This window comes from Zalophus californianus, chromosome 4, assembly GCF_009762305.2.
Source record: "Zalophus californianus isolate mZalCal1 chromosome 4, mZalCal1.pri.v2, whole genome shotgun sequence".
In the NCBI taxonomy this organism is placed as follows: Eukaryota; Metazoa; Chordata; class Mammalia; order Carnivora; family Otariidae; genus Zalophus; species Zalophus californianus.
Genome location: NC_045598.1, coordinates 54,389,571 through 54,404,422, shown reverse-complemented (window position 1 = coordinate 54,404,422; position 14,852 = coordinate 54,389,571). Strand labels below are relative to the sequence as shown.

General features: G+C 40.8%; 1 protein-coding gene across 7 annotated transcripts in view; it reads right to left on the bottom strand.

The window, feature by feature from the left end:
• The window catches only part of PDE4B (phosphodiesterase 4B), a 520,481-nt gene that overhangs the window by 42,096 nt on the left and 463,533 nt on the right, over window positions 1–14,852 (bottom strand). For 3 of the 7 annotated variants that reach the window (XM_027619904.2, XM_027619913.2, XM_027619921.2), the window contains one exon: window positions 251–363. In XM_027619904.2, coding sequence (XP_027475705.1) covers window positions 251–363 — 113 coding nt within the window. The other 4 variants (XM_027619945.2, XM_027619936.2, XM_027619928.2 and 1 more) reach the window with 4 other exon arrangements.

The window sequence follows — 14,852 nt, the reverse complement described above, 5'->3', positions numbered from 1 at the left end:
CGTGCTCCCAACTACATCAATTAACAAAGAACTTTGGTTGCTGGGAATTAAAGCACACGGAGGATTTTTAACTTTTGCCCTAGCATCCGGACACAAGCCAAGTGTGGCACTTGGGGACAGAATCTTCAGAGGCAGCTCAGCAAACTCATTCTGACCGCCGGCGTCCTCGGATGCACCTCTGCCACAGGCAGAGGCCAGGGGAGCCCAGGGGCGCGGGGGAGCTTTCAAGAGTAAACCGGTCATCTCTTACCTTGTTCGAAGCCATCTCGCTGACAGAGCGGTAGGTCTGGATGGTCTCTAGCTGGTCTAAGCACCAGTCCAATTCCTCCAGCGTCTCCATTGCTAATTTTTGATAAGATTCTTCTGCAAACAAACACACAGGCATGTAGTTAGGCTGGAGCGGCTGCAGGCTGTGCATATCCGAGTCCCCGCTGCCGCCGCTGATCCCGGAGCTACTGAAGGTGGCCCCGTGCTCCTTCATTATTTGCGCGCCGACTCCTTCCTTCCAGCTCTCTCCACCAGGAGAACAAATCACCGCGGTGCTCTGCCTGGGACGGCTGGTGCCAAGTTTTCACCGCCGCCACCCCACCCCACCCCCCACCCCCCGGCGGGGATGAGGTGTCCGCGATCTACCAAGAAACTTCCTCTGAGGAAGGAGGCGGGGAACCATCTCTTAGAAGCTCATCTGCATACGTGTGTCCTAAAACTAAAGGCAGAAGCAGTTGAGTTTTCTCAGGCTCTCTTGCCTTAGTCATCCTGGGGCTCTTTAGGGTGCGTGATGTCATTTCTGAGTGTTTGCAGTCTGGAGGAGAAATGAGGAAAGCGTTTTCTCATCTTGCTTTTCTTCTAAATGGAACGCACAGTCGAAAACTTGGAGGGGCGGGGGACAGACAGTTACGCTGGAAGGCTAGGCAGTCATTCATTCCGGGGAATGTGTGCATGTTGGAATAACTTTTAACTCAGCAAACACTGATCCACACAAGCAGGAGGTGTAGGCTACTCCTACCCTCTTCTGAATCCCTCCTTTAAGTAAAGGCAAAATGAGGTTTCCCTGGTAAGACGTGGGTCTAAGAGAAACTGGAGTTTTACATGAACACGTTTATTGGCTGGAGTAGGCAGCTCTTGTTATACTAAACAAAGCTAAAACTTCTCTTCTGCAACTGCCAGGATCACAGGGAAATTCTGAACCGGACTTTCAGGTGGAGCCAGATGTGAACACTGCAGATTTTCACTTTGATTAAAGCCCGGGGGCTTTGACTTGTGGATATGGGACTCAAGACTTTCTGGAAGTATTTCTTAGTGGTCCATTAAAAAAATATTTTTTATATTTTTTATTTAAATATAAAATATTAAGATCTTAAAAATATTTAAGATCATATTTTTTGCTGGATAATAAAGCTCTTCTGAATGGTCACAACATGTCATTCTGTACCCAAATGTTTGTGAGTCTAAACTAATACTCCAGAGTATTGACTTAAGAACTCTATGCTAATAAACACTGAATTAACTTTATAAATGCTGAATGAATGAATGAATGATGCTATAGACAGTGATAAAAGTCAGTCAGACTCTCCTGCATCCATGCCTGATTTTGAGAGGAACAACATTCATTAATTCCATCAAGCTTTCTGGAATGCAAGCACACAATAGGCACTAATAAAATTAAAAATCTTGTATGGAATTCTATTATAGAGAAGACTTCATACATTCCTGTCAAGTTTAGAATGCATTTTTCCCATGTTCATACAGAAATCCGAGGGAGACCACATATCCTTTTATTATTATTTGACATTTTGTGCGTGTGACCCTCACACTTGAAGCAGAAAAGAGAATTAGCACAAGAGAGACCCCAAGGGACTGGGATCCTTGTCCACAGATGCACATTTCAAAGAATCCCTCAAATATGCATACACCTCAGGATAATGTGGGGTTAACATTCAATATCCTGTATGTCATATTTAAAAAGCCACAAAACCACGGGAGGTGACTTCCTCCATTTTTTTCACACTCCTCAAAAATATGCCAACAAGAATTGAGGTGTTTTCAGTAAAACTCATTTCAAGCCAGACTTACACATACCTTCTCTCCTTTCCTCCTCAGTCTTGCTGGGCTGCTTCAACATGCCGAATCTTGTCACTTACTCTCTAGTGTGTCCAAAACACCTTCCACTTCTTCCCAGGAAGCTTTTCCTGAAATGCCAAAACTCTCCCATCGCATTCCCAGCCTCGTATCAAAGGAAAAGTCCAACCACTTCCCGATTACTTGGGCTTTACTACCTTGGTGTCTTCCGCATCACAACCTGTGGTTCTCGGTACCTAGGATGCTCCGAGCTTTTTGAATGGGTCGATATGCAAAATGACTATAAGATGATCTATCCCATTTCTCCTTCATGGAGAGGGAAAAAAAGGGATCCAATTTCCACTCAGGGTTGACAACGGAAATATAATAATTAGAGCAGCAGAAGCACTAGGAAGGAAGACTTTTCAAAGATCCACCAGTGAAGGGTTACCTGCACAGCTCATTCACGGTCTATGACCCAGAGCAAGCACAGGTGAGCTCCTAGAACTGGTATAGTAGTCACATGCCCGTGACTGGCCAGTGGATGTGACAGGCCCTTACTCTACTGCCCTTTCTTACTGTGGTCAGCTACAGTATTTTTTAAGTGAAAGTTTTTTAAGTGAGTGTTGAAATTAATGAGGAATTTTTCCTTTTCAGATTCTTAATCTATAGTCAAGGCTTTGTGTCCCATTTTAGAGCCTTCTTATCCCAGTAACTAAGTCAGGAGGCACAGATGTCAGTGGGCTGAGTGTATGGGCATCGAACTCCTGCTCCTTCTAGGTACAGCCAAAGGAAAGGACCGGTGCTGCTCAGGACTGGCCTCCACACTCTAACTTCCTGGCTCCAGCACCAGAGCCAGATCGGGTACCTACTGGATACTCAGTAAATTTGCAGAGGAATGGAGACCAAAGTGCCTGCCTAAGCAGCCTGCAAATACTTGACTATCTAGAAGCTGGATGGTCCATCTATAGTACTGTGGAAAGAGTAAGAAATCTTTGGAGTGAGACTCACACATTTTGAGTTTCTCTTCTACCCTTTACTGTGTGATGCTGGGTCTCAATTTCCTACATCTTAAAATAAGGATAAGAATACTTATCTCATAAAGTTATAAAGGGATTAGAGATAGAGTATATAAAGCTTCTGGTATGGTAGTCAGTTCTCAGTAGATGATCAATACACAGGAGCATAACTATTAAAGGTAATCAAAACCATTTGATTACCAATAGAGGCTTGGCATTTGGGAGTAGGGATCTTGTGTTCCCTCAGGCATAAGGATACCATGAGGAGAGTGCAGACCCTCACAGGCCCCCAAGCCCTGTATCTGGTGACTTAGGGCAATACACAGGTCACAAGTTACTGGGGTACCCCTACCCACCAGCTGCCAGACTGATGTGCTGTGCCCCATCCAGGGACAGGCTCTGGGGAAGTCGGACATTTCCCTTCCCCACAGTACTGATGCCTCACTCCACAGCAGATAGTTGGCTCCTAAGGATGTCACAAGCTCTGCATTGGGGCATACTAGTTACCTAGATCAGGGTAGGACAAGAAGCTCACTCCCACCAAGACATAGCCTTGTCTACCATGGTACAGCCATGCCAGCCCAGTCCAGGGATGGCTGCAATCATACCCCATCTGAGACTTTGCAAGGCACACATGCCCGACTCAGACCCTCTCTGCACCTGCACCAAGGGCTCCTCTGGGAATGGATGGCAAGGGTAAGGGACTCTGGATGAGTTCTGGGGTGCCAGGGATCAGGGAAAGAGGTGGCTGAGAACACGTCCAGGGGAGGCAGGCAAGTGGCCAAAAAAAAGTGGGGCAGCATATGAGCCAAGGCTCCAAGCCACTGGAGTATACTCTATTTTCCCCTCAGGCTTCACTTCCAAACACAGGATCAAAGATAAAATTATTACAAGTTTCAAGACAGCAGCAATGGGGCCCTGCTGGATGTGGAAACCACTCCACATCTTGCACAGGTTGCATGTCCATGAAGATGGTCATTTCCTGTCTTGAAAAAATGGCTCTGAGAAGGAACAATGCTTAATACTACAGAAGCAAGTCTCAAGGGGCTAAGAGCAGGTGATGGGACCATGTATGGTCATGGGGTTGACCCTACTGTCACAGATTTCCAGAGGGACAAGGAGAACCAACCTCCTATGTGTCCTTTCCTCTAACAAGAGTGGCAAAGGGAGATTAACTTCCTCTTGTAAGTCTGGTAGGTATTGCATTTGACCCTGAGAAACAGGAAGAGAGAATGGATAAATAATTATTGTTAATATTCATCTGGTAATAATATGTGGCATTCATAAAGTCCTCTTCTCAAAGGAGCTCCAAGCACACTACTCATTTATCCTTGCGACATATAGCCACTGAAGAGTTATGATTATCTCCAATTTACCTTAAGGCACAAGCCAAGAAGTCAGAGGTTAAATTACTAGAGCAAGATTCCTGGCAAGACCATATCTTGGTCTATGAACTAAAGGATTCGGCTTCGCACAAAAAATGCATGAATCCCTGAAAATGCTGATTAAAAGTGGCATCTTACCCTTGGGTATTTTCTATTTAAAATTGTGTAACTGCTTTCTTAAATGTTGTCACCTTAAGTCTTCTCTTCCCTTTTCTGCTGTATCTAACGCAGGGAGTAGCACAGGGAGGCTGTGCAGTATTTACTCAGAAGACCTGGAGTGGTTCTGGTCCTTCCTCTTGCTTCAGTGGCTGACCTAAGGCAAGTTACCTAAGTGTGCTGAGACTAAATTTCTTTATCTGGAAAATGAGGGTTAAGAAGAAGACTTACTCTATTCTCACAGGGAAGGTAGAATAGGAGAATGCACACAAAACCACACTGTCGACCTTGAAGTATTGTGCACATTTTGTAAATATGACATGTATTATTACAGATGGGATATAGGTATGTTAGAGAAAATTACAGAGAAGCAGAAATTTGAAATGACAAGAATGTCACATTTTTACTAAGATCACCATTATTAATGTGCATATCTGTTCATGTATGTCTATGTACGTGCATCGAGATCGTATTTTACAAACTATTGAGTTACACTCTTTTTTCAGACAATGATGTCCCCTTTTCTGTTTTAATAGTTTTCCAATTCAGCTAATAGTTAGCCTACATTCCAATTTCCCCAGGGTTTTTTTCCCCCCACACAAATCCAGCAGAAATGTGTGTGTGTGTGTGTGTGTGTGTGTGTGTAGAGAGAGAGAGAAAGAGAGGTGTGGGAAAGGACAGACCAGAGATGGGATGGGAAAGGGTAATGAGAAATCTCAGCCTGGCCACAAAAGGGCTAGCTCCTCATAGCTGGAAAACATGGAAATACTCGATTTTAGCAGTAATGAAGTTAGCGGCCCAGCTAGTAACAGACCTCAGGTGCCCTAAGAGTTGGCCCCAAACTCAGTGTAAGGAAGTGTTATTATCCCACTGATCTCTGGGAAAAGTGGAGACAGAGGCCATTTACACACCTATATCATTTAAACTTTGAAACCCTCTGTATCATAACTCTTAATACAGATGAGAATTCAGCAAGTGAGAGCAACACATTATAGCCTAAATATAAATTTTCTACAAACAATATCTCAATGCAATTTTTTATTGAGGTATGATTGACATACAAAAGAGCTGTGCATATTTAATGTGTACATCTTGATGAGTTTGAAGATAAGCATACACCTGTGAAGCCGTCACCATAAACAATGTCATAAACTTACCCATCATTTCTAAAAGTTTTCTCCCTCCCTCAGTGTGTGTGTGTGTGTGTGTGTGTGTGTGTGTGTGTGCATATGTGTGTTATGAGAATATTTAACATAAGATCTACCCTCTTAACTAATTTTTAAGTATATGACACATTATTGTTAACTATATGCACCATGCTATACAGTCCTAAAGACTTACTCACTTTCATATCTGAAACTATGTACTTTTTGACCAGCACCTTCCCAATCCCCTTTCCCCCAGCCCTTGGTAACTACCAGTCCACTCTCAGTTTTAATGTGTTTTACTATTTTAGATTCCTGATATAAGGAATCATTCTAAATGCAATTTGAAGATAGCTCCATATGTATCAGAATCATATCCATCAAGCCATTCCATTTTCTACCCAAAGATAGCACATAGAAAAGAAATGTAGGTAACCTCTTATTTAGCTGCCTCACATAATCAAACTCTTCCCGGGAGCAAAGGTGGTAGTTATTTGCAAGGTTGTGTAGTAGTTAAATCAATCAGAACCACTCCACATGCAACAACAAGGATGAATCTAATAAATATAAATGTCAAGCAAAAGAAACCAGATATTGCAAAGTACATAAAAATGGGATTCAATTTATATAAAGTTCAAAAGAGGCAAAAATGAATCTATGATATCAGAAGTCAAGATATTAGTTACTGTGGAGGGCTAGTGACTGGAAGGGACTTGTGGGGGAGGGCTTCTACGGGGACTGGTAATGGTCCCTTTCTTGCTCTGACTACTAATTACATGAGTGTGTTCATTTTATGAAAATTCACTGACTCTTAACACTTGTGATTTGTGCACTGTTCTCCATCTTTCTGATTTTCCATGTATGCTTTCAACAGATAGTCCCATCCAGGGAAGCCCACTTTAAAAAACAAAGAACAGGATTTCTAAAAAGCACATATTTCCTTTCCTTTTGTTGAACTATAGCAATGGGTATCAACAGAATTTGAATAAATCTAACACAGCTGAAAAACAGCTCCCCCAAATATGTTAGTTTATATTGCATCGGCCAGGATGCTCCTACTAACTCAAAATTCAGTGAAACACATGGGAGTCTGACCCAGACGTTTATAAATCCTGATGGTACCATTCATTTACTAGCAGTGTAACCTTAGACAAGATGAGTATCCTGACTATGCCTGTTTCTTTACCTATAAAACAGGAAGATGGCATAAACAGCTGTGAGAATTAAGGGAAGCAACCCATGTCAAGTGTTTGATACAGTGCTGGCACGTGTTAGGAAATTTTTGTTGCCCCCATCCCCCCCATCCCCAACCCTCTCCCTGTTCCTGGTCACTTTCCTGGAGGTAGATTGCCCCATATTTGATAACCGAGTTGGGTGGAGTTTTGGTCTGGCCCTAGGGAGAGAAGTATGTGTAAATGGCCATGAAATCCTAAAGTGTCCCTCCCACTGTCTGACCTCAGAAAGACCTGCCTCTTGGTTAGGTCAGAGTTTGTTGGTGTTCACTTCTAAAATATAGACCTGGCCTGATATATCATTCTGCTTTCACCAAATCCTGACTGATACACCAGATCAGTGGACCTTCAGATGTAGTTTGTTCATTTATTCATTCCACAAAAATACATTGAGTATTTGGTATACGCCAAGACTGATGCTAGGGGCTGGGTGTTACAGCAACGAACAAGACATGGTCCATTGCATTGAATGATTACATAAGAAACGCCTTTCCCATTCTCCAAAATGGTCCCTCTGTGGAACTGGGTGCCTTAGCAGCTTCCTCCCCCCGCCCCCCGCCCCCTGTCCCAAATGTATACATTGCCTTGGTGAAAATTAGAAAAATGTGCCCTCTCTTGGCAGACATAACCCTTGAGCAGAAAGCTTGGGAAGTGACGCATGGGATGAATTTCAGCTCTCTCCATCACTTGGCTGAGTACCTTTGATCAGTATCCAAACTACACCATGACCTTACGCAATGGCCCAGTGGCACACGGATATGGGGGCAAACCAGCATGGAGCTTTCCCCCACATGACCGGCAGTGCTCTGTGAAAGCAGAGCACAGAACACAGAGTCACAGCAAAACTGACACTTTTAACCTCAAAATAAAGCAAACCATTAACATTGAAAGGAAAGTATCCCAAGACCTTCCCTAGCTCTTAATTTGTGAATACTATAATAACTGAAATAGCATTAAATAGGCCTCTATAAAAGAGCTTAAAAATTTAATTTGATAGACTAATTATTACCCTCAAATACAGTTTTTGTTTTTGTAGATAAAACTTCTAAAGCAAGGGCTCCACAGGAGGAAAGAAATATTAAAGAAGTCCTTCATCAGGAAAACTAAGAAACCACTCTTCTGATCCTTGGAAGTGAGAAGGGTGTATTAATTGCATGCTCTGTATTCAGCTTATGACTCTAGCTTTAGCCACAAGCTTCTAACCCTGTAGATGTCCTCTCTTTGCTCTTTGTGCCTTGAAGTTAGCAGGCTTATTTCATTCCTCTGTTGCCCCTCACAGTGCAATAAGTATTTGTTAAAATGCAAAACAGTTTCATACATATGGAAATCAGCCTCTCTCTATTTCAAGGTGTTAAGTTGCAGCTATTGGCCTAATTTATTTAGTGATCTTGGTTATGATTTCTTTCCCTTATATTAGCAATACCTTTCTTTTCATTGTAGGTTCTTATGTCCAAAGGTATTTCTTTTCTTCTGACGAAGAGCTGGTAAATGAAATGTACCTGTGTTAGAGAGCAACATTTCAAGAAGGCATGTTGCTTTAACCTTGAGTAAAACATTCTTAGAACAAATCACAGAAATTGGAGGACATTTATACATTCTGTAACACAGTTCCTCCAAAGGCATTTTGTAAGCCCTATGTGGCCTTTCTCTTGGCAGGACTTTGTCAATGTGTCTTTATAAATACAGAACTTTGCAATTGCATATGACAGGGATTTCACTGTGGGTGGATTCATGGAAGAAGAGGTTCACTGCCCTCAAGGGAAATAACAGTGAAAAGTAGGTCATTTTGATGCCGATTTCTTTAGCAAACTCCTCTAAGACTACAAGTTAAAAAAAACCTCCAATCACAACTAGCTTTTGTACATATTACTTGACAGTTTACCAAGTACTTTCACTTGCAAATCTTAGTTTTTCCTTGAAAAATAAATCCCAGGAGATAGAAATTATTATTATGCAGTATTATTAAACATTTTCCGTTATGCATGTTAGGAAGTTGAGGCTTGTTGGTGTTTAATGACTTGCTCAAAGTCATCCAATGAGAAAGAGAGAGATGAGATGAGAGATTGAGAGGAAGGAGGGAGGGAGGAGGAAGGGGGACAGCCAGCAGGGAGGGAGAGACCTAACTTCTCTGATTCTAAATTCCACGGTAATTTTTACTAAGCCACGGGGCCTGTTATAAACAAATGGCCCAACTTTTTCTTTCACCCAGGTGGACTCGGACAGGGCAAAACTGGTTCTGATGCGCCAGCCTCAAGCTCTATTCCCTTCTGCCCCACCTCCTCTTCTTCCAATGTCCTTCCCCTTACAGAAACCTGCTCTTCAGAAGGACTCTGATTTTGGCATTTACTTACTAATGGGGATCTGTACTCATCTGGGCAATAACACGCACCATCAATGGGAAAGATTGCTCAAGGAACTTCAATGTCCACCTGTGTTAGTGTTAAAGAGCAGTGACCCAAGAAAGTGATCAAAGATGGAGGTAAGTTGCTATCCAAATATTTTTCTAATACATTAAATATATGCAAGAAATATTTAGGAAGAATATACAACAGTGGTTAAGAGCTTAGTCTTTGGAACCAGACTGCCAGGGCTCATATTCCAATACCACCACTTACTGTTACCTAACATTAAAGAAGTTACTTAACTTCTCTATGCCTCAGTTTCCTCCCCCATGTAATGAGAATAAAAACAGTAACTATATAATAGATTGTAGTATTTAATTAGTAAATAAATGTAAAATGCTTAGGACAGTACCTGCTGTATTATAAGTACCAGATAAAATATTGGCCACTTGTTGTTTGTTGGATATGACACAATACATAATGAGTCGATTTTTAAAAAAATGTTTTGAGTAGATTTGACACACAATTAGTTTCAGGTGCACGACGGGGTGGTTCAGCTTCTCTAAAGGTTATGCTATGCTCACCACAAATGCAGCTGTCATCTCTCAGCATACAGCATGGTTACGATATCGTCAGTCACATCCCCGATGCCATGCCTTTTGTCCCTGTGATTTATTCATTCCATCACTGGAAGCCTTTATCTCCTATTCCCCTTCACCCATTTTGCCCATCCTCCTCACCACCTCCTGCAACCATCATTTTATTCCCTATATTTACAGGTTTGATTCTGGTTTTTGTTTGTTTATTCATTTGTTCTTTTAGATCCCACATATGAGTGAAATCATATGGTATTTGTCTTTCTCAGTCTGACTTATTTCACTTAGCCTGATACCTTCTAGGCCCCTCAATACCATTGCAAATGGCATTACATCCTTTTTTATGGCTGTGTAATACACACACACATACACACACACACTATATATATATACACACACTATATACACTATTATATAGGTATGCCTATATACATACAAATATACATGTACACATACATATACACACACACCAGCATATATACACACCATACTAATGAATAGATTCTTTGAGTGCCTATTATGTTGTAGGCTCAGCAGGAAACTCTAAGGATATAGTGGTAAATTTTATAGACATTGGTTTTGCTTATTCTAAGCCTACATTCTGGCAGAAATAGAATATTACACAAGAACTTATTTAATTAAAATTGGGAAAGGAGCTCGTAAGAAGTTTATATGGTCCTAAGAATTTGCTACAGGGATAACAGGGGACCCAAAAGTCTGAGGAACAGGGATACGACACAGGGAGTTCAGGGGAAGTTACACTTTGAAAGGTTATGAGATTCAAAGGAATAAGAATTGAGTACAGGGCCGCCTGGGTGGCTCAGTTGGTTGCACGTCTGGCTCTTGTTTTTGGCTCAGGTTGTGATCTCGGGGTCTTGGGATTGAGCCCTGTGTAGGCGAGGAGTCTGCTTGAGATTCTCTCCCTCTGCCCCTCCCCAGCTCGGTCTCTCGCTCATAAATAAATAAATAAATAAATAAATAAAATCTTAAAAAAAAAGAAAGACTTGGGTACAAACAGGAAAGAGCATTCTAGGCAGGGATAATAGCAGGGTATGCCCACTAAACTGAGAACAGTACCTGTGGCAAGAACACAGAGAGAAAAACTAGTATTAGAAGTTTAGATCAGGTCACACAGAGCCAAGGAAGGCCATGGAGAGGACTTTGGACTTCATTCTGGAATCAATGGGAAACCTTTTGGGAACTTTATCAAAGGAGCAGCCTAACCAAATTTGCATTTTAAAAAGATCACTCTACCTGCAATTTGGAGAATAAACTTGAAGGCAGGAAAGGAGGCCAGCTAAATTGTATTTAAAAGCCCAGGGTCTGTAGAAAGACAAATAGGAGTTTGATTTCTGGCTCTGCCATTTGATTTATTAACAGTGTGAACCTGGACAAGTTACTTCATTTCTTTAAGTCTTAATTTCCTCATCTTTCCCACAGCGTTGTATATCTTTCCCACCAGGTTGTATGCGGAGTAAATGAAGTATCCACAACAAAACACGCAGCAGAGTACCCAGTACCTAGTAGGGTATTCATGCCAGTTGCTAGTAGCCTTATTATTTATTTTATTGCAGTAACCTATGCAGGGGCTGGTGTGGCTAGAATTACAGAGCAGTGGAGATGGAATCAGGTAAATGGGCTTGAGATGCTCACAAGTCGCAATCAGATGGCCTCTAGGAGGGTGGTATTTGCTGGTGACCAAAACTCCCAGTCACTTTGGCTTTTCAGGTCCAGAATGTGATTTTTGTCAGTGTGATTTGACTTCATTCTGTTTATATTAGTCCAATCCACAAGAACACGTTGAGAAGAGACCAAACAATCAATTTACAGAGAGTAATAATTTATGGGGAGTTTTTCATGTCATCTAGTCATTCCACATTCCTTGACATGGGAGATCAATTTCTATTCATGAGATTGCTTGGTAAGCATGAAATCAGAGCAGGGGGTTAGTTGGATGATTACACTGCTTTCCTCAAGCCTGATATACTCAACTTCACTACTGAGGTAGACTGTAGTTGTTTCTGCTCTATCTCAAGTATCCTTCCCAGCTTTATTCACCTGGCTAATTTTTACTTCTCTTTTAGGAGTCAGTCTAGAGTTATCTCTACAAAGTTTTCAAAATATTTAAAGGTTGGATTAAGCTCCCTTTCCTTTATTTCCAACTGACCATATTTCATTTAAATTATTTCTCCTGGTTTATCACACCCATTAGATAACCTTCTTGAGAGAAGGGAACATATATTTTTGCCTGATCTTTTATGCAGCACAGCATCTATTGTCTAGTAGAAGCACAAAAAATATTGTTTGCACTGCTGACTTGCCCAACATATCAATAGATGGGATATCAATTAACCAAAAGGAACGGGGTCTCTGTTACTGAATATTAGGGAAACAATGTCAGGAATTCTTGTTCTTGGCACTCTTTTTATTAGTCATCAAACAAATCATCTTCCTTTTTGCTGATTTATTCAAAGTTACCACAATTAATGGGCTCTACATTTCTTTTGCATTCATATCTTGATTAGATTTCTAGGCTGGTTAAGTTTGTTGTTGTTGTTGTTGTTTTAAAGTAGGCTCCAAGCCCAACATGGTGCTTGACCTCATGACTCTGAGATCAAGAGTCACATGCTCTACCAACTGAACCAGCTAGGTGCCCCTAGGCTGGCTAGTTTTAATATGGGGGACATTTAAGAAGACTTCTGCAAAATCACATGCAGAACTTGTTATTTGACTCTCACTGAAGAGCGGTATTCAGGCACCTTACTGAAGGTCTCTGCATCAAGCAAGACTAGAATTCCAGATATTTTGACAACTGTCATAAGAAAGATACAAGTAAGTTCAGAGGCAGCACAGATAGATCTTAAAGACATGGGGGAAAGGGAGATCAAGACAGATTTGGAGGCCAGGTAAAGAAGAATGGATGGAATTCTGAGAGATGAAAAAAATGAGGTAAGGCAATGAACAGCATGAATAAAGGTATAAAATTAGAAACACGCCACACCATTTTGTTCTGTTTGGGGAGATCAAATACAACAGACCTATTTGGTTAGAACACTGGGTTTTAGTAAGAGAGTAGAGTAGAATAAATTTGCAAAAGTAGGGTGGTCAGGGCAATCTTGAAGAACTTTTTACGCTGGACTAAGGTATCTGACTTTACTTGTCAGGCAATGAAGAGTTATTGAAAATTGTACAACAGAAGAATGGCACACACAAAGTGGCTTATAAATATCTTAATACTGTTTTACAGTTGTGCACTGCTTTGCAGTTATAGATTTCTTTCATATGTACCCTCTCTTTCAATCTTCACCATATCTTATGAGAGAGGTATTATTGTCTCTGTTTTATAGAGGAAGAGACTGATGTCCAGGGAGTTTTAGTGTCTCACTCCAAATCCCATAAGTGGTAAATGCCGAACCTAGAGACTTGAATCTAGGCTTTCTGACTCCAAGTTCAGTGTTCTTGCTATTACAATGATGCCTATATGAAAATGAATTATTGATCTGATAGCAGTAAATTTTAAGGACTATAGGATGGAGTAAAGAATAAGTACTCGATAAATTATTAATATCAGGGATTCTTACTTGCAGGAAAAGTTAGGACTTAAGAAGAAATGGGGTCCCAAACTGGGGTGCTATCAGAGGGAGTCAAAGGTTTATTTATACCTTAACTTTATTTTTGCCTGTAGAATGAAAGTTGTCAAAGGAATTTCAAGAATAGAGAGTAGAAGAGTAGAAGCAAAGGTTTTTGCCATTAGGAGTAAATATGGTAGTTGGAGAACAAAAGAAGGCTAGAAATTTTCCTGCCTCTCAAGACATTATTAGCCAAATCTCTTTCAACTCCCTGTAGGAAAGCCCCATTCACCTGGTGCTCTCCTGGGTGATTTTTCAGATCACATAGAACTTTGGGAACTTCACCGTGTGAGAATGGCATTGCATTTGACAGTCAAGTGTTGCAGAGAGCAGAAAGCCTACTCCATATAGCCTTTTCTAGTTGACAAAGCACTTTGAAGTTTGCTCATTTTCTTCTGCAAACAAAGCCATGAAAGTCATCTCCATATTTACAAATGAAATCATTGAAGCTCATCAAGGCAAAGGGACTTGCTTTAGAATCTGGAATGACTGCCTTGTCCAACATGGGACTTACTAGTCATGTGTGGCTACTGAGCACTAAGACTTGGCTAGTCTGATGTGATATGATATGTCTAGTCAGTGTGCATAGGTAATATACACACTGGATTTCACAGACTTTGGGTGAAAAAAATGATGCAAAATAGCTCAATAAATTTTCATATCTGGTTACATGTTGAAATTACAATATTTTAGGTATTATTAAGTAAAGTACATTATTAAAGCTAATTGCATCTGTTTCTTTTTATGTGTTTAGTAGAAAATTTAAAACTATGGGGCTTGCATTATATTTCTATTGGACAGCACTGTTATAGAACATAGCCTATAGCCAGGACTTGAACAGCCCAACATTTATAACCCCACAGATGCTTGTCTTAAAAGAGGTAGTAATAATGATCATAGTTAACATTCTTTGAGTACCAGTTGCACTTTCTAGGCACTTTACATTCATGAACTAATTTTATCTTCATCAAAATTTCATGACCTGAGTATTATTTTATATATAATAGATCATTTTATTTTACAGATGAGAAACACAGAGATTCAGTAACCTTCCCAGGGTCACAGATTTAGTAGAGTCAGAATTCAAACTTAGGCAAGTCTACCTCCAGTGCCATTAGGAATGCCTTCGTTGCTGCCTCGGTTTGCTAAATCCTGAGGAGACATTTGGATGGGCTTCATTTTATTTTAATCTGAGACACTTTGTATATGATCTCATTTAATTTTTGCAACAACCCCATTAAGTAGTTATTATGCCTCTTTTATAGGTGAGCAAACTGAGGCTCAAGAGGT